Source organism: Myxine glutinosa, chromosome 5, assembly GCF_964187855.1.
Source record: "Myxine glutinosa chromosome 5, kmMyxGlut1.1, whole genome shotgun sequence".
Taxonomy (NCBI): Eukaryota; Metazoa; Chordata; class Myxini; order Myxiniformes; family Myxinidae; genus Myxine; species Myxine glutinosa.
In genome coordinates, this window is record NC_136265.1 from 112840549 (window position 1) to 112864318 (window position 23770).

General features: G+C 46.7%; 1 protein-coding gene across 2 annotated transcripts in view; it reads left to right on the forward strand.

Annotated features, from left to right (window-relative positions):
- LOC137427239 (uncharacterized) overlaps positions 1-23770 on the forward strand; it is a 128196-nt gene that overhangs the window by 9775 nt on the left and 94651 nt on the right. Inside the window, exon 4 of one of the 2 annotated variants that reach the window (XM_068116571.2) lies at positions 14161-14276. In XM_068116571.2, the coding sequence (XP_067972672.2) occupies positions 14161-14276 (116 nt within the window). Of the gene's footprint in view, positions 1-14160; positions 14301-23770 lie in introns of those variants that run through there. The other variant, XM_078778540.1, reaches the window with a different exon arrangement.

Sequence of the window (23770 nt, forward strand, 5' to 3'; positions counted from 1 at the left end):
ACTCCCTGTGCCTTTGCACAATTTCAGGACTGAGTCGTGTGGCTCTCCCAGCAGGTCTACCCACCTGCACACCTCCACCACTGCAGTTGCCTCCGAGCTTACCTGCTCCTTACCCTAACCTATCTACCTGGGGAAGGCCCTCTGGCGCTCTCCCCACTCGGTGCCCTCTCTGGCACTGGGCTACCCGGGTCCGTCCTCCGGATCCTCGGGCCCCATCCACAACTCTACCGGCTCCCAGAGCCCACCTGCGGCCTCACCTGGCTGACATCCCAACAGTGGCGGAGTGTCTATTCAACTACACACACTAACAGGCCACACGCCCAGCCATTTCCACGTCACTAATGCACCCATCCAAACCCCATTCTTCCACACGCATCACAGATGCCAATATCCAACCACAATTTACCTACTCCCTCTACCTAACTCTTAAACTACCCTCCCCGGGTATTCGTGATGGGGTCCATCCTCCCCATACACACCTTCGCACCATCCACTCCACTCCACAGTTTCACCATACTCACTCCACAGTTTTCACCATACTCACTCCACACCATCCATTCCATACTCCATATATTCCATACTCCATGTATTCCACACAACCATTCTCCATACACCTGTATTTGCACACCTGTGCCATCACACCTGGACCCTCCTTCCTCTAAAGCTCCTTCAATCACTCAATACAATGCACAACCACAATCGTTCCTCATGCACTGCTCCATACACTTCCACGCTCAATACAACTCACAATCACAATTATTCACTCGTACACTGCTCAATACACTTTCGATCCTCAAACACACGGCATCATCTGATCTGACTACTCCCCTCTGAAACTCGCGCTTCCCCAGTCGCCCCTTTAAACTAAGCACATCCCACGTTGTTATAATCCAACTACCCTCTCTATGTCCCCACTACCTGTCCAATGTTGCTACTTAAATCTCCAGTTACCTATGGTCAATCTCTAGGTCCCTATACATTATCCAAACCCTCCCTCGGCGAGCTTACACTGCCATAAACCCCATAAACCTATAGCTCCTTTGCCCCGTTCTGTGAGGGACGGTGGATTTGCCATCCCACCACATCGGGCATCTTCCACTATAAATTTTGCTCTCAAATTTCAACCAATCAAAATTTTCAAATCACAAATTCCCTATCCCTACCAAATGTCCATTAACTTGAGCCTCGGTGAGTCTTTACATGCTCAGAACTTGGCTTCGCCAAGTCGAGCAATGAATGCGGGTGGTTCGTTGCCGGCGGTTGGATCCGTCCGGCATTCGGTGCAGGGAAGGAGACTGACTCGGGCCGAGATTCCACGCACCATCTCGGCACGGAGCCGTCCGATGCCCCAATCTCGGCCGGCCGGACCGCCGCGACCACAAGGGGTCGCCGTGCCGACCCTTACCTTTGCTTGAACCGGGCCGCCCGCTCCGCTGAGCGGAGCACGGACGCGACCGTTCAGAGTGCGGCCCGGCGCGATTCGCGCACGGCGGTTCTTTTGAAACCGCCGTGGTTACGATCCTCGCGGGTTCCCGCTGCACACAAAGCCCGGCACGAACCGAGGGCTCGCTTTGGCTAAAAGTCGATCTAGCTGCTAACCCGGTTAGCGTCGATGCTCCACTTGCATGCTCACACCCCGCGTTCCGTTCCTTGCTCACACATCCAGCTGTCTCCATGCTCTCCGTCAATGCCCCTTCTCTTACACACCCCCCAGGTACACTCATAGACTTCTTCACACACCTGACCACCGCACACCTTAGCACACACTCGTCGTTCGCACACATTAACACACCTCCTCGCGCCCACTCCTCGGTCACACCCTCTGTGACAACCACGGGTGTGCACTCATCGGCACACCCAATCACATGCTTCACTACCAACTCAAGCGTGCATTCCCACGCGTGCTCGACCATTCCAGGTGTGCATCCTTTCATTCCAGGTGTACATCCTCCATTCCAAGTGTGCATCCTCTCACCTGCTGCAACCAACTCGTGCTCCGTGTCACTCTCACTACTCTCACCACCACACTCGGTCGCGCATTCACCCTTACTCTTGACAGCGCACTCTGTAATCATGCGCTCCTCTGTTACACACCTTTCTAGCGCATCCTCTTGCGCGCACTCTCTCGTTACGCCCTCCGTAACACTCACCACAGGTGTGCACTCTTTCGTTACATCCCCTGTAACACTCCCCATCACGTGCTTCCATGTGCCCCCCCGCACACGCGCCAACACCAACCTACTCTCGACAGCACACTCACTCCTCGGCGCGCACTTTTTCCTCACACACCCCATAGTCGGACATCCTCGCACACCTCCTCCTTCACACTCTGTACCTGTCGCACACCTCACCATTGGTCTCTCACGAACACCCTGGTCTAAACCAACACCCAAGCCGACTGAATCTCCCTTCACACCATATACATTTCCGAGTATATCGCCACTCACCTCGGCACCTCGTCTCCGCTCCTCCTCCGCCACCTGCAAACTCTTTATTTGGTTAGTGAGAACATAATCAGGATTTGAGCACAGACCTTGTACATATTCCATCACCTCCTCCTTTATCTCCCTCTTAGTTTCCCTCCGTCTCTTCTTAATTTCACTCACCCCCTCTTCCACCACCTCTAATTTTTGCTTTACCTATTTCATTTCCCGGTGCGCCCCCTCAATTTCGTCCTCTAATTCCACCATGACCGTTTCTATGTGCGTCCTCACCTCCCGTTCTTTCGTCTTCATTGCTTCTGTCACCTCGTCCAACCTCTTTGTCAACCCCTCATGTACCATCTGACATTCCCTCTTCGTCGCTACCAGTTCCTTTTTTATGTCTTTCTGCGTCGCCTTTAACCCCCCGATTATCGCAGTGTTCTTCTCCACTTGATCCACTAATTCCTTCTGTCCCACCGTCAGCTGCTCTACTCCTCTCGTCAGATCTTCTATGCCCCCCTGTAACCTAGCCGTACTATTTCTCACCTCTTTCTCCATGCGCTCCTCACCTTGCTTTACCTCCTCACGTACCCCCGAGACCTCCTCGCCCACACCTTGTCTGATCTCCTCCCCCATTTCTCCCATCTCTTTGGTAGATTCTGCCCCCATCTGTTCCAAATCATTCCTCTGGGCATCCAATTTAGTTTCTAGCCCGATTTTCACCTACTCCATCTGATCTCCCATTTGTTTAATTTCCCGGGTGGATTGCTCCCCTATTTCCCTCAATTTGCCTTCCATAGTGTTTTCTAACCCCGTTAACCCATTCTTCACCTCTTTCATCCCGTTGTCTAACCCCTCAAATTTATTGTTTAAACCCTCAAATTTATTGTCTAAACCCCCAAATTTATTGTCTAAACCCCCAAATTTATTGTCTAAACCCCCAAATTGAGCTTCTAGCCCCCCGATTTGATTTCCCATATTACTTAACCCGTCTCTCAATTGCTCACTGGTACCCCTTGCTTCGTCCCTCATTTGGCCCCCCAATCGCTCACTATCAGCCCTCAATCCCACAAGTTGGTTTTCCAATTTCTCCCCCATTCTGTTTTCCATTCGTTCCAATTGTTCTCCCATCCCCATTTGCACGGCGGCCTGCAGCTGCGCAATGAGGGCTTGCATGTCTATCCCTCCCACTTGCGCCGCGGGCGCGGCTACCGCAGCGCCGCCATTTTGTGCCTCTGCAACCACGTGCGCGAGGGCGCCATCTTGCGCACCTGATACCCCCTCAACCACATCCTCATTTCTCTCCTCCTCCCTCTCCTCCATATACATTTCCCTGGGGTTCTGGGTAGCTTCTAACCCCTCTATCTCTCCCACCAGCACCCGATCGCCTTGACCATCCATGACACGATTTTAAATTTAGGATATTATACAATAAAATTGTGGGCCACTCGTAATTTGAGCGCGCTGAGCGCGCTTCAGGTCCGAATCCCACTCCTGACACCAATTGTTGCGGATACGGAGTACGGCACTCCCCTTAGGGGGGGGTTAGTCCCCCTTCTATTTTCACTGGCCGTCTCCGCTCCTGTAGCTGCACAGCTCCCTCCGGAGAGGCAGGGGCGCAACCCCGTTCGCGATCGCGGACAGATGTTAATTGCCGAGCGGTTTAGCAACCGCGGCACAAACTATTAACAAGTAACTAGACCCGATTCTTAAACGTTGGCCAAATCGTGCCACAGGTTTTCAATGGGGAAATCACAAAGACGACCGGACGAGCATGAAGAAGAACGAAGGTAGGAAATACAAATATGATTTATTACTACCTATTATTTACACAATCAAAAGAAACCAAGGAAGGAGGAAAAATACGAAAATAAAGACAGAAAGGAGTAAGGAGACACAGTGCAAATATTAGCTTACCTATAAACAGTCTTACTTAACCCAGGACAAGACACACAAAACAGACGACAATCAGACTCACACGAATGGGGAATGAAGGCAGGAACGAATGGCTGAAGGAGAGGAAGGTTCGACTGGAACCGGAGCACGGTCGGGCCGGGAGTGAGCAGCCGCCGCCCTTTCTCAAAAGCAACGCTGCCGTCAACGCTCAAAGCTGCGGTGGTTCAAGCTCCCGCTGCGATGGTTCAAGCTCCGATGGTTCAAGCTGCGATGGTTCAAGCTCCTGTGGTTCAAGCGGCGATCTCTGCCGCATCTGACGTGGGGGCGTTGCGTGACGGGTTATCTCTCTGACGCATCTCCCTCGCAATCCTTCCCCACACCCTTTTATAAGGCGCGTCGCGATCAAGCCGCGCCACGCCCGTGATGGTATCTCACCAGCCCTGATTGGCTGGTGGGGGCTCGCTGGGCTCCACCTTCTCATGACGAGGGGCGGAGACACGCCTTTCTTCCCCAACTTGACCGCGTGCACAATGGAGGCAAATGCAGTTGGTAAATGAGGCTTTGCACTTGACAGGGGATTCTACCTTATTTCAATTTGATGCAATGCAGTGTCAATTAATGGAAGACAGAGCCTTAAACTAATACACACAATAAGGAGATAACTATGTAGAAGGGTATATGATTTGCTACGTGCATGTATATGGATTAACTAGGAGGACGACCTCTGACAGTTACACTGCGGAGGGTGATATTTACAACAATTCTCATGACACTTACAACATAAAAAAAAAACACAGGATTCTCAAATCCGCAACAATATATATAGTCTCCCTGGCAGGCACGTAAGACATCGGCCATTATAAAGCTCGCAGTGTTAAGTGTGGAAAATTTCTGAGGAGATTCCGTTGGCTCAATGGCACAGTGGGCTGTCACCGCGAAAGTGATTGAGGTCCTTGATTTGAGTCCTGGGTTGTCAGACTTTTTCAAACAAGCCCCACGCAGAATTTAATTCCAGTTTTTTTTGTTTTTTTTTAAATATATATATATATACAGTGAAACCTTGACTTACGAGTGCACCAACTTACGAGTTTTCCGAGATACGAGCCGTCGCTCGGGCGGTTTTTTGCTTTGAGATGCGAGCCGAGATCTGAGTTACGAGCTTACGCCACCCGCCACCAGGTGGGTTCCGGTCACGTGGTTATCTTGCCGTGCAAGCATCTCTGCCGTATATCGCTGCTGCTTTGTTTTCGCATTTTGGTTATTTTGGAAAATTTCTTAGTTTTAACCATGGGTCCTAAGAAATTGAGTGCCAAGGGCAGTACTGAGAAGAAGAAGAGGATGATGTGCTTGGATATAAAACACGCAATCGTCGAAAAACATGAGCGAGGTGTGCGTGTTGTCGACTTGGTGAGGCAGTACGATCGTAGTACTTCTACGATATGTACGATTTTGAAGCAGAAGGAGTTGATTAAGGCTATAACGCCAGCCAAGGGCGTTACGATTATTTCAAAGCTCCGGACCTCTATCCATGAAGAGATGGAGAAGTTGTTGTTTGTGTGGTTGACGGAGAAGCAGCTCGCAGGAGATACCGTGACCGAGAGCATCATGTGTGAGAAGGCCCGAGACATTTACGGGGATTTGGTGCAGCAGACGGCGGGAACATCAACGGACGAGGCATCGGAAGAGTCATACAAAGCCAGTCGGGGATGGTTTGATAATTTTAAGAAGAGGACCGGCATTCACTCCGTCGTCAGGCATGGTGAGGCAGCAAGCTCGGATGTGAAGGCAGCTGAAGATTTTATTATAACTTTTGCCGAACTGATAGAAGCCGAAGGATACATCCCCCAGCAAATCTTCAACTGTGACGAGACAGGGCTCTTCTGGAAAAAGATGCCGAGGAGGACGTATATAACGGCAGAGGAGAAGAGCATGCCAGGCCACAACTTGTTCAGAGTGCCGGCGATAGCTCGCCTTCTCTTTGTGGAAAACACGGTGAGATCCTTAACATCCAACAACTAATGGGACGCAAACGGGGCGCCCAGTTTAGCGGTACACACATTGATGAATCACCCTGCCTGTGATTCACCCATGACAGGTTATAGCTGGGTCGGGATTCAAACCCAGGCTGGACAGTTTAGAGTCAAGTGTGCGTTCCTCCAGTCCAGGCCATCCTGTCAACTTGTATGCTGCATACAGGTGAAATATAAAGCGCGAGATATTTTTATATATACTGTATATTTCAAAAAAAATTGGTGTGGTTTTTGGCGGGCTGGAACGGATTAATAGCATTTCAATGCATTTTAATGGGGAAATTTAATTTGAGAAACGAGCAAATTGAGTTACGAGCTCGGTCACAGAACGAATTAAACTCGTAAGTCAAGGTTTCACTGTATATACTGTATATATATATATATATATATATATATATATATATATATATATATATATATATATATATATATATATATATATATATATATATATATATACACATATATATATATATATACATATTACATATATATATATATATATATATATATATATATATATACATATACAGACTTGGCATTTAATATGGATTTTTTTTTTCTTCTTGACTTGGGTTTACTTTCTGAACTCGGTATATCAATCTGGTGAGTTTCTTTTACGCTTAGGTGATTTCTTTGTTAAAAGAACCATGTCACTGATTGTCTGTCGCAGCAAGAAGTCAATAACAGGATTATATCACAGGTGGCGTGACAAAATGTACGGACAGGTACATTTGACGATTGGCTTCACAATCGGGTATATAAGGGTTGTTGTGTTCTGTATTAGTGGAAAACAACTGCTGCACGTCTACAAAAGCTATTGCCGCTTCCCCTGGAGATGGTCCGTCAACTCGACAATGCTGTTTGTCATTTAGTGGTGGCTTTACGAAATTCCGGCATGAAACAGCATGCTATTGCTCAGCAGTATGGCATCACTCAAGGTCAGGTGTCAAAGATCCTGAAATGAAATGCTCAGAGCGGTGTCCCTACTCCAATACCGAGGTCAGGACGTCCCCGCAGAACCACAAGGAGGGATGATCGCCAGCTGCACTGGTTAGTCCGCAATGGCCGTACCAAGTCAGCTAATCGGCTTAGGGCTGAGTGGCAGCAACTGACAAATGTGCCTGTATCCAGAAGGCTAGTCAACCAACGACTGGTTCAAGCAGGCTATCGTGCCAGGCGTCCCCTGAGAAAGCCACATCTGACCAGACAACACTGCCAGCGCCGATTGCAGTGGCCCAGAGAGCACCGTCAATGGCAGCCAGGACACTGGAATCACGTGATCTTCAGTGACAAGTCTAGATTGCTGGTCTATCGTCAATATGGCCGCGTCCGAGTGTGCAGACAAGTGCATGAAGCCTACAACGAAGATTGTATAGTGCCAAGAGTCCAAGCTGGAGGTGGTGAGGTGACCGTTTGGGCTGCTTTTCATGCAGGGGGCAAAACTGACCTGGTTGTTCTGAATGGAAACCTAAACCAGTTCAAGCACAGGGCCATTCTGGAAGAAACATTGCTTCCATTTGTTCGTGCAGCCTTTCGAGGAAACTTTGTCTTCCAAGATGACAATGCACGGCCTCATCGTGCTCGCATGATCCAACACTTTCTTGCTGACCGTGGTGTAGAGCATATGGAGTGGCCTGCCATGTCCCCGGATATGAATCCGATAGAGAACTTGTGGGCAGAATTAACGCGTCAAATCGACAATTTGGACCAGCAGCCCACCTCTGTGCGTGAATTGCAGCAGGCTCTTGTCACTGCATGGCAAGCGATTCCTGTCCAAACCTTGGCAAATCTCGTGAACAGCATGCCTCATCGTGTATGTGCTTTCCTGAATGCTCGTGGGGGTTACAAGAAGTACTGAACTGTAATTTTACTGTCCGTAATCCCAGTCATAATTTAACTTTTGTTTTTGTTAAAAAAAATTTTTGGCTCATGTGCAAAATAAAGAGATACTTCTGGAAAACGCACAGAAGTTTAACACAGTACTGTCCGTGAATTGAGTTCGATATCAGCTTACATCACTTTCAAGGATCAATTTATTTGCTTCGAAATGTCAAATGTGGTTTTTGTTTCTTTTAAAGGTCACATTAACAAAATCTAGAATAATTTCAACATAATTCCAATGAACTTTTGGTTCTAAGTCATCTTGAAAAGTAAGTTCACCCCCACAAAAAAAATATTCCATATTAAATGCCAAGTCTGTACATTTACGGTTGTGGCCAAAAATATTGGCGCCCTTGCACTTTTTTCAAATAACTGACAATTGTTTCTAAAAATAAGTTGAAATTGACAAAAGTATTTGGTCTCCACAATTCTTTATTTCACTGTTAAAATACAGAACGTTTGTTTTTTGATTCAGAACTTAATATATCCTTTTAAATCAGAAAACAAAAATAAATGCCATTGACAAAGTTATTGACACCCTAGAGTCTAGACTTAATACAGGGTGAGCCAGAAATATGGTTATTTTTTACACTTGTGAAAAGGAAATAAAATGTATTTCAAAACAAATTCTTACAAGAAAGTGAAGTACATAACACATAACTTGATAGCATGAACAGACGGCACATTTCCATGATGTTGACCATTGAAATGGAGTTTGAATTGATGTTGTGCAGAAGTTGCACGATCATTATTCTTGTAAAAAGCTTTGATAGCGAAAGTGTGTTCTTCACCTGACCAGTTCCACATGGTCACTCAAGTGTTCTGCCTGCAAAAAATCAAACTAAATCAGTAAAAAATAATAAAAATGCATGTTATGTACTTCAATATCATGAATTAATTTATTTTGAAATACAATTTTTTATTTCCTTCACCCGAATTTCAAAAATGACCATATTTCTGGCACACCCTGTATTTGGTATCACGGCCTTTGGACAAAATAACTGCAGTCAAGCGCTTCCTATAGCCATGAATGAGCTTCCCACACCTCTCTACTGGCAGCTTGGCCCACTCTTCTTGTGCAAACTGCCCCAGTTCTCCCAGATTTGAAGGGTGCCCTTCTCCCAACTGCTGTTTTCAGATCTCCCCACAGGTGTTCAATGGGATTTATATCTGGAGTCATTGCTGGCCACTTCAGAACAGTCCAGCGTTTTGTCTTGAACCATTCCTGGGTGTTTTTTGAAGTGTGTTTGGGGTCATTGTCCTGCTGCAAGACCCGTGACCTTTGACGGAGACCCAGCTTTCTGACATGGGTTGAACATTGCGCTCCAAAATGCCCTGGTAATCTCCTGATTTGATGGTGCCATGCACACATTCAAGGTACCCAGTGCCAAAGGCAGCACAGCAACCCCAAAACATCACTGAACCTCCTCCATGTTTGACTGTAGGGAAGGTGTTCTTTTCTTTGAAAGCTTCATTTTGTTTTCTGTACACATAGAGATGATGTGCTTTACCAAAAAGATCTAATTAGGTCTCATCTGTCCACAGGACATTCTCATCTGTCCACAGGACATTCTCATCTGTCCACAGGACATTCTCATCTGTCCACAGGACATTCTCCCAGAAGGATTTTGGCTTGTTCCTGTGTGTTTTGGCAAACGCCACTCTAGCTTTATTTTGTGTGTCCCTCTCTCCCCCTCTCTCCCCCTCTCTCCCCCTCTCTCCCCCTCTCTCCCCCTCTCTCCCCCTCTCTCCCCCTCTCTCCCCCTCTCTCCCCCTCTCTCCCCACGGCGGATGGTGCGAGTTGAAACTGTCGTACCTTGTGTCTGAAGGTCACTTCAAATCTGTTTGGCAGTTGATCGAGGTGCTTTCTCCACCATTAGAATAATCGTTCACTGCAATCTTCGATCAAGTTTTCTCTTGCAGTCACATCCAGGGAGGTTGGCTACAGTGCAATGGGCTTTAAACTTCCTGATAACATTGCGTACGGTGGACACAGGACCCAGGACTTGTAGCCTTGAGATTGTCCTTGCTTGGCTACAATCTTGTGTCTGACCTCCTCAGACAATTCTCTGGTTTTCTTTCTTTTCTCCATGCTCATTGCGGTACACACTGTGACACAAAACAGCAGAATGACTCATTTTCTCTATTCAAACTGGTTGAATACGTAATTTTTATATTGCAGGCACCTCCAACTCACCTCAGGTGAGTTCATTTCCAAAGTAAAGGAGAATCACCTGCTTGAAATGTAATTATTTCCAACAACTTCCTAAAGGTGCCAATAATATTGTCCGTGTCATTTTAGCATTTATGTATGGAATAAGCTAAGATTTCGTATTTTTTCCAGCTTTTTTTGTTTTGTTCCACGGCAAACCAAAGAAATACATTTGTGGATACCAAAATATTTTTTTTATTTCAACAATTTTCTGGAAGAAATGGTGCATTATTGGAAAAAAGTACAAGGGTGCCAATATTTTTGGCCATGACTGTATATCTACCATATAAAGCACAATGTGTGTTTGTGTGATTTATGTCCCCCTTCATAAGGGTAGGTTTTAAAGGCTTTGAGTTGCACGTTAGGAGGGATTTGAGTGGGGTTTTAATGGGCAATATTTGAACACGACTGTGTGTTCACTGGTTAAAATACCCAAAAGACCCCAAAGACCCTTGTAAGACCCAAATGACCCTGGAGACCCAAAATACCCTGAAGACCCTTAAAGACCCAATCAATCCAAAAGACCCTTAAATACCCTGAGGACCCAGTGGACCACAAAGACTCAAATTACCCCCAAAACCCAAAATACCCCAAATACGCTTAAATACCCAAAAGACCCGAGGACCCCAAAGATCTAGAGGATCCCAATGACACAAAAGACTCGAATCACCCAAAATACCCTGAAGACCCAAAAGACCCCAAGTACACAAAATACCCCGAGTACACAAAATACCCCGAGTACACAAAATACCCCGAGTACACAAAATACCCCGAGTACACAAAATACCCCGAGTACACAAAATACCCCGAGTACACAAAATACCCCGAGTACACAAAATACCCCGAGTACACAAAATTCCCCGAGTACACAAAAGACCATGACGACGCAAAAGGTCCCGAGTACGCAAAATACCTTACCACCCAAAAAGACCCAAAAGACCCCGAGGACCCAATAGACCCCGAGGACCCAAAAGACCCCGACGACTCCGAAGACCCAAAAGAAGAGTAATAATGTTTTACATTGGAATTGTAGACGGTGGCTTGCAAACCGAGCCTCCAGGGCGGTGTACAGAAACGATTTTTTAAAGTCACAACTAGAACGGGCACTCGGTAGAGCGCATACGCATACCTTCGCCACAGCTACTGTTCTGTACTTGGCATGGGAGTGTAGGGAACAGAACAGTGAACAGTTTGGTGCTGATTTCATGCAAATCGGATAAGAATTGACCGAGTTATGACAAATAAAAATACGATTTTGACCTTTTCGTGACCTTGACCTTGACCTTTGACCCGATTGCTCCCAAAATCTAATCAAATGTGTCCCGTATAATAACCAATCATCCCACCAAATTTCATGCAATTCGGTTGAATACTTTTTGAGTTATGCGAATAACATACACACACACACACACACAGACATACAAATAAATACACAGCGATCAAAACATAACCTTCCGCTTTTGCGAAGGTAATAAATACAAGGTGCAGGGAGGTCAAATTCACTGTGCGTGATGTGCAACGCGTGCAGAGTAAACCAGGTATTCATTTATGTCTGATGTCTAACAAATAAAGAAGATATAAGCACATGCTGAATGGAGAAGGTGGATCAGACTCGGCAACGGTTGCTCGAGTGAGATGTGCATGAAAGAAGTTTCTGGAACTGAGTGGCGTGCTGAAGGATCGGGGAGTGTCGTTGAAGCTGAAGGGAAAGGTGTATGCTGCATGTGTGAGAAGTGTTATGATTTATGGGAGCGAGACATGGGTAATGAACGTAGAGCAGCAACGAAGGCTGGAAAGGGTGGAAATGTGAATGGTTCGGTGGATGTGCGGAGTATCGTTGAGAGAGAGGAAGACAAATTATGAATTGCGAAAGATGATGGGAATAGAGCCTGTGATTGATGCTGTGAAGAGGAACAGGTTGAGATGGTTTGGCCATGTGTTGAGGAAGGATGAAAGTGACTGGTTGAGAAGAGTGATGGAAATGAATGTAGAAGGAAGTAGAGGACGGGGAAGACCGAGAAAGACCTGGCTAAAGATGGTGGAAGAAGAAGTGCAGGTAAGGGGGTTAACAAGGGGAGAGGCAGAAAATAGGGCAAAATGGAGAAGATTGTCATGGGGACCGCAAGGCTAACCTCCGCTCTAGCAGGGAAAATGGCCTTAAAATGCATGTTGTTGTTGTTGTTGTTGTGTAAGCACATCTGACACTTGGCTCAGAGTTTGGCACACTCACACGGCTGCACCGTCAAATAAAATGTTCCAACCCGTCATTTTTGACGTTGAGTGTGGTGTTAACAGTTAAGTTCCGTTGGAGACAGTTCACGTGATGGATTGGTCCAGGTCCTTGCGAATCACAGGGCTTCCCTGCATTCAAATGACTCTGCTGTTTTTGACATTGTAATTGAATGTGTAGTGCTATGTATGTGGGGTGCAAGTCGATGTGTCGATTGATGGAGTTTTTATCAGAGTACCAGGCCTCGACAATCTCACGGTTCACGCTCAAAGATCCTGTGCCAAGGATCGTGGTGTGTGTGTGTGTGTGTGTGTGTGTGTGTGTGTGTGTGTGTGTGTGTGTGTGTGTGTGTGTGTGTGTGTGTGTGTGTGTGTGTGTGTGTGTGTGTGTGTGTGTGTGTGTGTGTGTGTGTGTGTGTGTGTGTGTGTGTGTGTGTGTCGCAACCAATGACAACCTGTCTTGTCGTCTTACAGCACGTTGGTGTTGTTCAGTTGGCCTTGTGGTTAAGCCTTTGCATGTTTGGCCCACATAATTGGCTTCTGACCTTTGGCCTTTGAACTCGGGACCCCCAAAATCTAATCAATTAATCTTTACATCATTATACATATCTGTACCAAGTTTGAATTAGATCACTTTAGCAATTCTCGAATTATTGACCTTTTACAGACTTTGATTTTTGACCTCTTGACCCCAAATTTTTATCATTTAATCTTTATATCATTATACATACCCGTACCAAATTTGAATTGGATCACTGCAGCCATTCCCAAGTTATAGGACCTATTACAGATTTGACTTTTGACCTTTGACCCCAAAATCTAATCACTTAATCTTTACAATATTATACATACCTGTACCAAGTTTGAATTTGATCACTTCAGCCGTTCTCAAGTTATAGGACCTATTCCAGATTTGACCTTTGACCCTTGACCCCAAAATAACAACAGCTCTAATCCTCTGCTTTCAAACCAAATCACGTATTCCATGAATCTACAGACGAGGACTACCACTGCTTCTTTAACTGGCCCAAATTATTGCAAGCATCTTCTGTGATTCACCAGGTAGTCTTTGATGAACCGGCTGGTCATGTCTGACGTTTGATTGAAGCTGATTTGGGCAGGATTTTGTCGTTTGTTCAGGGTGCTGGCAATAACTCGCCAACTCTCTAAATTTGTCTAAGCCACTGTGGGATATTTACCATCCACCAACTAATGCTGGAGAACGGGGACGCTGGACGTAACGTTCATTTGAGGTTCGGTACGCTTTGTGATGCGACATACTCCCTACGAAGCACAGATCTGACAGTTTATCGTCGATTCGGGAATCAAAATCAGACTAGATGGTTCAAATGTGTGTGTGCTACCCCTGCAACTTCCTGCTATGAATGCACAATATATTGCACAAATGTTCTGAACTGATTTTTAACTTGTATTTTGGTGAATAATTTGTGGTAGATTGAATGGCGATTTGTATTTAATATTACAGAGCTCCAAGCTGCAGTTTGAAAACACGCAACTGAAACTCAACATCTCTGCTTTATACAAAACTGCCAAGTCAGAGATCTGTAGAAAAGATGCGGAAATACGGATGTTAAACAGTCGGTGAGTATCATGGAAATGATCCAGGTACTAAGTGTAAATAATATATCTAGTTGTCTTGTTCCGTCAAGTTGTGTCCGACTTCTGGTGACGTTCCTGATCAGATTTCCCCAAACATCTCTGTCCTGCTTCTCTGGCAGAGACAGCTTGGCTGCATCCTTTACCCCATCCACCCTGCACATGCTAGGTGTGCCTCTTCCTCTTCTTCCCTCAATCATACCCAGCATTGGTTGACTTCTCCAGACTTTCTTGTTCTGCATGCATGTTGTGTCCAAAATTCACAAGTTTCTCTTTTATCATCAGCATTGCTCATGTACATGGTGGTCGAATTTCTTCAATTACCAATTTGTTTGTTCTTCTTGCAGTCCATGGAAATTTTAACATTCCTCTCTGACACCACATTTCAAAACTATCGATCGTATTCCTTTCTTCCTTTTTCACTGTCCATGACTCACATCCATGCATTGTAACTGGATACACGAGAGCATTCATCAGGCTCCTCTTGGTTTGTTTTGTCACATCTTTTCTTTCCAAATCGTTATCAATCTTGACATTGCTCTTCTCCCCAACGCTAACCGTCTATTAATTACTCCTCTACATTCACCACTCGCTTCAATTTTAGAACCCAAGAAGATGAAACTTTTCCACTGTTTCCAAGTGATCGTATCACAATCTGAGCATGTCCATCTTTTCAGTTGACAAGATTTTGATTTTTTTTAGCCTTAAATAAAGACCAGCTTTTTCACTTTTCTTCTTCACCTTCTGCAGCAGTTTCATCATGTCCTCCTTACTTTCTGCCAACAAAGTGGTGTTATCAACCTGCTGTTATGGCGGTCGCATCGGCCAATCGGTCCAGACACATCGAGCTGAATTGAGGGCTCAATTGCACCTTTACCGAGCTCAATTTGGTTCTCCGAGGTCGATCAAGCGACACGCTGGATTCCTCCTCCTAACCAAGCCACTCAAAATGGTGACATAGAGTGGTTTGTAGAGCCCGATGGGGGCGAGGTTTGGTCTTGAACACCAATTGTCTCGCCAAATCTGTCCTTTATAGGACTTGTCAACCTGTACGGTTTATCGATCGTGGTGAATCGAAACACTCAAACAAGACCCAGTTCATTCATGTGTGTATTCAAGAAAAGAAGGAGGGAGAACAGGGAACATGCAAACTTTTTATATACAAACGTGCCCCGGGTTTGGTACGGACGACGGAGGAGCCTTACTTCAACTAATCTTTAACGGCCCCTCAAGCACCACAGTAGATGGACCAGGAAAAGGACATGCCGAAAATACCAGCTACAGGGCATACAACCACTGTGAGGTTCTTTATAGAGTCGAGGGACAAGCATAAAACACATGGACACTGCAAAGACTTCCAGAAAAGAAGTTGGTATTTCAAAGAAGTGGATCTGGGGTGAATTAATGGGTGTAGAAGAGATCATGGTTTTGGATGGGGGAAGATAAGAGATGGTGGTGAACAGCTGTTTTAAAAACCTGGAGGGAGGAGTGGGATTGAAGAGAGTGAGGGAGTTTGTTCCAGAGGCGGGAGTAAAGAGGAATGAAAGAGTGAAGGTGAGCAGAGAGTCTTGATTTTGGCAATTTCATCAGAAGAGGGTTGCTGGAAGATCTTGTGCGACCTGAAGGAATATTTAGGAGACAGAGCACAGACAGAGCTGGGGGAGCTAGGCCGGAAAGGAGTCGGTAGAAGACAGAAAGTCCACCAACCTGCCTGCGGTGAGTGAGTGAAAGGCCCTCGGAGTTAGCTTCATCGCGGGAGATTCCAATGATTCTGAAAGCTTTGGTTTCAACAGCGTGAAACCGAGCTCGGTGTGAGGCAGGAGCACCATCCCAGCGGGGAGAGCAGTATTCCATTGAGTTGCGGTTGAAAGCCTTGTATGTGGTGAGGAACCCAGGTGTGCCAAGGAAGGACTTCACACGACGGAGGATGCCCAGTCAGCGACTGACTTTGGAGGCCAGCTTGGAAATGTGTTTTTCCCAGGAAAGATCATGGCAGACAGTGAGACCCATAAGCTTGAGAGACAGAACTTCTTGAGAGGATTGTTGAGAAAGTAGATGGGAGGGTTGTCCAGTCGGTCTTTTCGGAGAGACATTGTAAGAGTGTGAGATTTGTCAGGATTGAAAGACATGTTCCACTTGTTTGACCAGTCTGTGATTTTGTCCAGGTCTGCAGAGAGTGAGGAGGCTGCAGACAGCCGATATGAGGAATGGAGCGGCAGAGAGTGCAGTCATCAGCAAAGAGATAGAGAGGGTTTTCCAGAGAGTTGGAGAGATCATTGACAAAGACTAGAAAAAGCACAGGGCCCAGAACACTGCCTTGGGGAACTCCAGCCTGAGCAGGAAGGGGAGATGAGAGAAATCCATTAAAGGCCACACGTTGATTACGACCAGAGAGGAAGGCCGCAAGCCATGCGTGGAGATTTCCATGGATACCATAGGAGGAGAGTTTGGTGAGCAGAGCAGGGTGCCAGCCCATATCGAAGGCACGTGATATGTCAAGGGAGAAAACTCTAATTTACTGTTTGGCATTGAGGACTTCCATCCATTGTTGAGACAGCAGAAGCAGCATGTCCAGAGTAGAATGACCTGGTCTGAATCCAAATTGATGATCAGAGATGAAGCCATTGGAGAAGAGGAAGGATTTCATATCTGAAGGCAATGATGGATTCCATGACTTTGCTGATAATTGGGAGAAGGCTGATTGATCTGTAGTTGCTAGGATCCGTTTTTGCACCTTTTTTGTGTAAAGCGGTAATGTTGGCTGATTTCCAAGCTGATTGCAGATGACCTTGAGCAAAAGAGAGGGTGAAGAGAATTGAGAGAGGGTGTGAAAGAGTGGCAGAGCAGGATTTTAGGACCCGTGGGCTGATGCCATCTGGTTCAGTTGCAGAATCAGAGTGGAGGTTTGACAAAAACTTCTCCACCTTGTCAGGAGAGAAGGACACAGAGTCCAGGAGCAGCTGGGTTCGACTGGGTAAGGTGGGTACAGAGAGAGATGGGTTTGGGAGACAAGATTTTGAGGCAAACGCAGAGTTGTGGCATTCGGCTTTGTCACGTGCGGTGTCAACTGTGTAGCCATTTGAGGTAAGGGAGGGGATGGAGGGGGAACAAACAGCAGAAACAGATTTGACCAGGCGCCACCCGGATTTGGAGGAAGGAGACACGTTTGAGAGTTCAGTCTTGAGAGTGGAGAGATAGTGCTTCCTGGCTTTCCTGTGGGTAAACACCCACCTGTTCCGAGCTCGGTGGAAGGAACTGAGATTGCCTTCAGTTGGATTAGCCTTCCAAGAGACAAAGGCAAGTTGTTTCAGGGCAACTGCCTCACCACAAGATTCAGTGTACCATGGACGGGAGGAAGGGTATGACAACTGAAGACGAGATGGGATAAATCTGTGCATGAGAGAGAGCAGTTTACTTTGGATGAATCCCAGGATGAGTTGATGTCGGAGGCAGTCGAGATGGGAGACCAGTCCAGATGATTGTTGGCTGCTTCAAGACCATGCCAGTCGGCCTGAGTGAAATCCCAGACTCGTCGATGCTGAGGAGGCTCTCCGAGAATCGCCAGAGAGATATCCACTTTAACAAGCACATGATCAGAAGAACTGATTGGAGCAGCAGACATTTGCAGGGAAGTTTGTCATAACCAAGTCTAGAAGAGAAGATGCACCATTGACTGAGATCCGGGTCGGGAAATTGACAGATTGTGTCAGTCCCAATGAGTCGCAGAAGTCCTTTGCTGAGATGCCATGGCTGGTGAGAGAGGTACCCACACCCAGCCAGCTGGCATGATGACAGCTGAAGTCGCCACATATGAGGAAGAGAGAGTTGGGATGAATGGATAGAAGCTGGTCCATGTTGTCAGACAGCGAAATGTAAATGGAGTCGTCACTGTTTGGAGGACGGTGCAGAACACATATGAACAAAAGGTGGGAATGGAGAGGAAGCTGCAGCCAGAGGTACTCCTGGGGGTGGGGTGGAGAGAGGGCAGTGCAAGGAGAATGAGGGAGGGAGTGTTTCAGAAAGATAGCAACCCCACCATCAGGACGAGGCTCAGGTCTATCATACCGGAGGAGGGAGTAACCAGGAAGAGATATTAAGGAATCAGAGACATCTTGAAGGAGGAAAGTTTCTGTTAAGCAGATTGTCTGGATTTTCAGAAGCAACCTGAATGGAGAGATCAATCAGATTTGAGCGAAGGCCGCGGATGTTTGAGGTCCATACCGTTAATGAAGAGGGAGGGGGAGCATCGAGTGCAGGACAGGGGAGGGCAGGGGTAGGGTCAGATGAAGGATGAGAGGGGGAGGTAGGGAGAGCTGTTGATTGTGTGTCAGAGATTGTAAAAGAGTTAGAAGAAAGGGAAGGATTAGGAGGACAAAAGGTTTGGTGGTGATGGGATGCGGCACAGTGAGGGGTTGTTTGAGGAGGGGGCAGAGGAAAGTAGAAGGTTGGAGGAGGTGGAGGTATGAGATAGAAGTGAGACGAAGTGGGGAGGAGGCAGCTTTGAGGAGGAGGGGGGAGAATTGGAGAAAGATGGTCGGGGGGGAGTTTTGAAGGGGAGGGGTTGGGGGGAGTTTTGAAGGAGAGGGGCGAGGGGGGAGTTTTGAAGGGGAGGGGCGAGGGGGGAGTTTTGAAGGGGAGGGGGGAGTTTTCAAGGGGATGGGGGAGTTTTCAAGGGGAGGGGTGAGGGGGGAGTTTTGAAGGGGAGGGGGGAGATTTGAAGGGGAGGGGCAAGGGGGGAGTTTAGGAGGGGAGGGGCAAGGGGGGAGTTTTGAAGGGGAGGGGTGAGGGGGGAGTTTTGAAGGGGAGGGGGGAGATTTGAAGGGGAGGGGCAAGGGGGGAGTTTAGGAGGGGAGGGGCAAGGGGGAGATTTGGAGGGGAGGGGTGAGGGGGGAGAATTGAAAGGGAGGAGGGATAATTGAAAGCGAGGAGGGAGGGGGGAGTTTAGAAAGTGGACGATTAATGAAAAATGAACATTTATAACAAATTGGGTTTATTGTGGTTTTCAAGTCAGAGATCCGTTTAAAAACGATAGAGGAGGGGTGGAATTAAGGTGAGTTTTGAGCATGTACGGAGGAAGAATTGTAAGAGATTGAATATATTTTTGAAGTGGAATGAATTGAATAGGAAATTGAAAAAAGCCTTTTAAATAGGAAGAAAAACAGCGTGTTGTGATATACCACTGCATAAAACATTGCAGGAGAAAGTTTAAACATATTTAAATAATATTTAAACAAAACCGTGAAAAAGAATCTTATATTCACAAAATACCGATAGGGAGGGGAAGCCGAGAGGGACAACCATGTGTCACGTGAACAGGACAAAAGGTCTCAGGTGTTAAGAGATCATGCAGGTCCCGCAGAATTGCTCTCCGGACCACACGTAATCGACTGGACTCCCACCGGACTGGGACTTAAGGTCCCCATTCTGGATTTGTGGCCTTAGATGGGCACACCGGACGCCCCTGTATCGATTGGAGGTTTGGCCATAAATCATTTGGCAATCCCTCCCCTGAGCCTCTACTCTTTCCAAATGTTTGAGGCTCATGCACTCGTGCCAAAATTAGCACCTCCTCAGTGTTGCGAGGCCGGATTCATTTATAAAGCACAAAAGACAGGTTACAAAGGATAGCATCTTAAGAAGGGGTTTAAGGGAGAAGCGGTTTTAGACAGAACCATTAGGGAGGGAAGACGACAGCTTTCTATCCAAATATCGATGCATAATCCTTTATCACAATTAAATTGCCTCACTCTTATGATAATCCGTGTACTCGGGGAAATAACTATTTCTATGCTATGCAATTGTAACCTGAAGAAGCCATTTCTGCAACAATACCTTGTATTGTTGATGCACGTTTCTCCAACCCTGATTCCAGCCTCCATATTATATATCCAAGTTTGATTTCCTCTTGATGTACTCTCTATACACATTGAACAAGTAAGGGGAGAGAATGAACCCCTGTCTGACCCCTTTTCCGATTCCAAACCATTCTCTCTCTCCATACTCTGTTCTTACCTTATCTTGTTTAGTGTGCAGGTTTCTTATCAGACATAACAGGGGCTTCGACGTCCCCATTTCTCTCAGCGTAATACACATCAACTAATGATCAACACAATTGAAGAATTTGCTATGATCGTACGAAAATACGTTCCCGGTGTGTACCCTGGTAAGAATAGGTACACCGTATCCCTGCGTGTCGTAAGAGGCGACAAAGAGGGTTGGCGTCAGGAAGGGCATCCGGCCATAAAAACATTGCCTCAAAAAGAGAACCATGACAATTACAACTACATATGGGCAGGGTACAGCCTGAAGTGGAGATCGGTTTCTGAGGTTTGGGACATGGAATGTAGGGCCAATGACAGGGAGATCAGGAGAAGTGGTGGGAGTATTGGTCAGAAGAAGAGTGGACATATGTTGTGTGCAAGAGACGAGATGGAAGGGAAGTGGTGTGAGAATGGGGAAGGGTAGGCAGGGACAGAAATACAAGTTTGTGTGGCAAGGGTGCCCGGAGGGCGTGAATGGTGTTGGTGTCCTGTTTTCTGAGGAGTTTGTAGACAGTGTGGTGAGTGTGACTAGAGTGAGTGATAGGTTAGGTTGATGATGGTGAAAATGATGATTGGAAAGCTCTTGGTGAACGTCATCTCGAGATATGCTCCACGGGTTGGTCGGAGCGATGAAGAGAAGGACAAGTTCTGGTGTGCGATAGAGAAGCTGATGGAAAACGTGAAAGATGAGGAAGTTGTTGTGGCAGGAGGAGACCGAAATGGACATGTGGGAAGGAGTATGGACGGTTTTGAGGGAGTTTATGGGGGTTACGGATATGGTGTTAGAAATGGAGAAGGTGTAAGGATTTTGGAGTTTGCTGATGGAGTTGATTTGTTGATTTGTAATACTCAGTTCCAGAAAGGGGATAATAAGCTTGTTACATACACTTCAGGTGGGTCGACCACAACCGTTGACTACCTGATGGTGCGTAGGCGAGATAGGGGGCACCTCCGGGACACAAAGGTGATCCCGGGGGAGGAGGCTGTTTCACAGCACCACTTGGTTGTATGCGACATAAGGGTGAAAGGTGCTAGGAGAGCTCGGCAGGTGAAATACCAACCGAGAATGAAGGTGTGGAGGTTGAAAGAGGTGACAGTAAGGGAGGCATTAAAAGAGAGGCTGAGTAGGGTAGAGGATGATGTGGTTGAGCTTGAACGTGGTTGGATGTCAATGAAAGATAGTCTGTTGGGAGTCGTTGGTGAGGTATGTGGATGGACAAAAGGACCACCGAGGCACTCGGAAACATGGTGGTGGGATGATGAAGTTGGAAAGAGGATTGACGAGAAGAGGAAGAAGTTCAAGGAGTGGCAGAAGGCGAAGGGTACAGGAGCAGAAAAAGCAGAGCATGAAAGTTATAAGGCAGCCAAGAAGGCTGCAAAGAAAGAGGTAGCAAAGGCGCAGGAGGCATGCAGGAAAATGTTCGGAGAACGCTTGGATTCGGAAGAGGGTCAGAGAGCGGTATTCAGGATTGCAAAGCAGCTAGCGAAAGAGAGGTGTGATGTGATGGGGGTGAGTTGCTTGAAGGATGAAGTGGGTCAAATCGTTGTGGACCCAGATGGAATTAAAGGAAGATGGAAAAGATATATGGAAATGCTGTTGAATACAGAGAATGAATGGGATGGAAAAGATATATGGAAATGCTGTTGAATACAGAGAATGAATGGGATGGCAACATCGAGAGTAACCCAGTTTTAGGACCGGCAGAGAAGATAACTGAGAAGGAAGTTGAGGAAGCGATAAAAGCAATGAAGAGTAGAAAAGCGGGAGGGCCGACGGGAGTTGTGGGAGATATGTTGAAGGCAGCAGGAAGTTGGGGTGTGAAGAGAATGACAGAGATCTGTAATCTGGTGGTGAAAGAAGGCCGCATTCCAGTGAATTGGGAACTGAGTACCCTCGTCCCTCTATACAAGGGGTCAGGACCCTCTGGAGTGTGGCTCATACCGAGCGATAAAGTTATTGGAGCATGGAATGAAGGTATTGGAAAGGGTGTTGGAGAGGAGGATAAGGAAGAAGGTGAAGATTGACGAAATGCAGTTTGGATTTATGCCAGGAAGAGGAACGACAGACGCGCTCTTTATTGTGAGGCAGTTGCAGGAGAAGTACATGGAGAAGAGGAAGAAGTTGTTTCTTGGGTTTGTTGATCTGTAGGAAGCATTCGATAGGGTTCCACGCGAAGTATTGACATGGGCATTGAGGAAGTTAGAAGTGGAGGAATGGTTGATCAGAGTAGTGATGGCAATGTACAAAAGAGCGCGCACAGATGTAAGGACGAAGGACGGGAACAGTGGTGAGGTTGAGGTGAAGGTGGGAGTGCATCAGGGGTCGGTACTAAGTCCACTACTATTTGTAGCTGTGATGGAGGTGCTGGCTCAGAATGTAAAGGAGGGTTTACCGTGGGAGTTGTTGTGTGCAGATGATCTGGTGTTGATTGCGGAAAGTATGGATGGACTGAAGGAAAAGATGAACAAGTGGAAGGAATGTATGGAGATAAAAGATCTGAAGGTGAATATAGGAAAGACGAAGGTGATGGCAAGTGGTAAAGCATGTGGTGAGGTGGAAAGAACTGGGAAGTGGCCATGTGCTGTGTGCCGGAAGGGTGTTGGAGTGAACTCCATTCAATGTACAATGTGTGCTGAGTGGGTTCATCAAAAATGTAGTGATCTGAGAGGGTCATTAACCACAACCAGTGTGGCAGCTGCATTCAAATGTAAGGTGTGTACAGAGGGAGCTGCAGATGGAGGAAATGTTGAGTTGGATCTTGGAGACGGAGTGAAGCCGGAAGGTGTGAAAACATTTTGCTACCTCGGAGACATGCTGAATGGAGAAGGTGGATCAGACTCGGCAACGGTTGCTAGAGTGAGATGTGCATGGAAGAAGTTTCGGGAACTGAGTGGCGTTGAAGCTGAAGGGAAAGGTGTATGCTGCATGTGTGAGAAGTGTTATGATTTATGGGAGCGAGACATGGGTAATGAACGTAGAGCAGCAACGAAGGCTGGAAAGGGTGGAAATGCGAATGGTTCGGTGGATGTGCGGAGTATCGTTGAGAGAGAGGAAGACAAATGATGAATTGCGAAAGATGATGGGAATAGAGCCTGTGATTGATGCTGTGAAGAGGAACAGGTTGAGATGGTTTGGTCATGTGTTGAGGAAGGATGAAAGTGACTGGTTGAGAAGAGTGATGGAAATGAATGTAGAAGGAAGTAGAGGACGGGGAAGACCGAGAAAGACTTGGCTAAAGATGGTGGAAGAAGAAATGCGGGCCAGGGGGTTAACAAGGAGAGATGCAGAAAATAGGGCAAAATGGAGAAGATTGTCATGGGGACCGCAAGGCTAACCCCCGCTCTGGCAGGGAAAATGGTCTTAAAATGCATGTTGTTGTTGTTGTGTACTAAAATGCGCAATTGTCTGTCTGTCTCATGATTTTTGACCATGATACA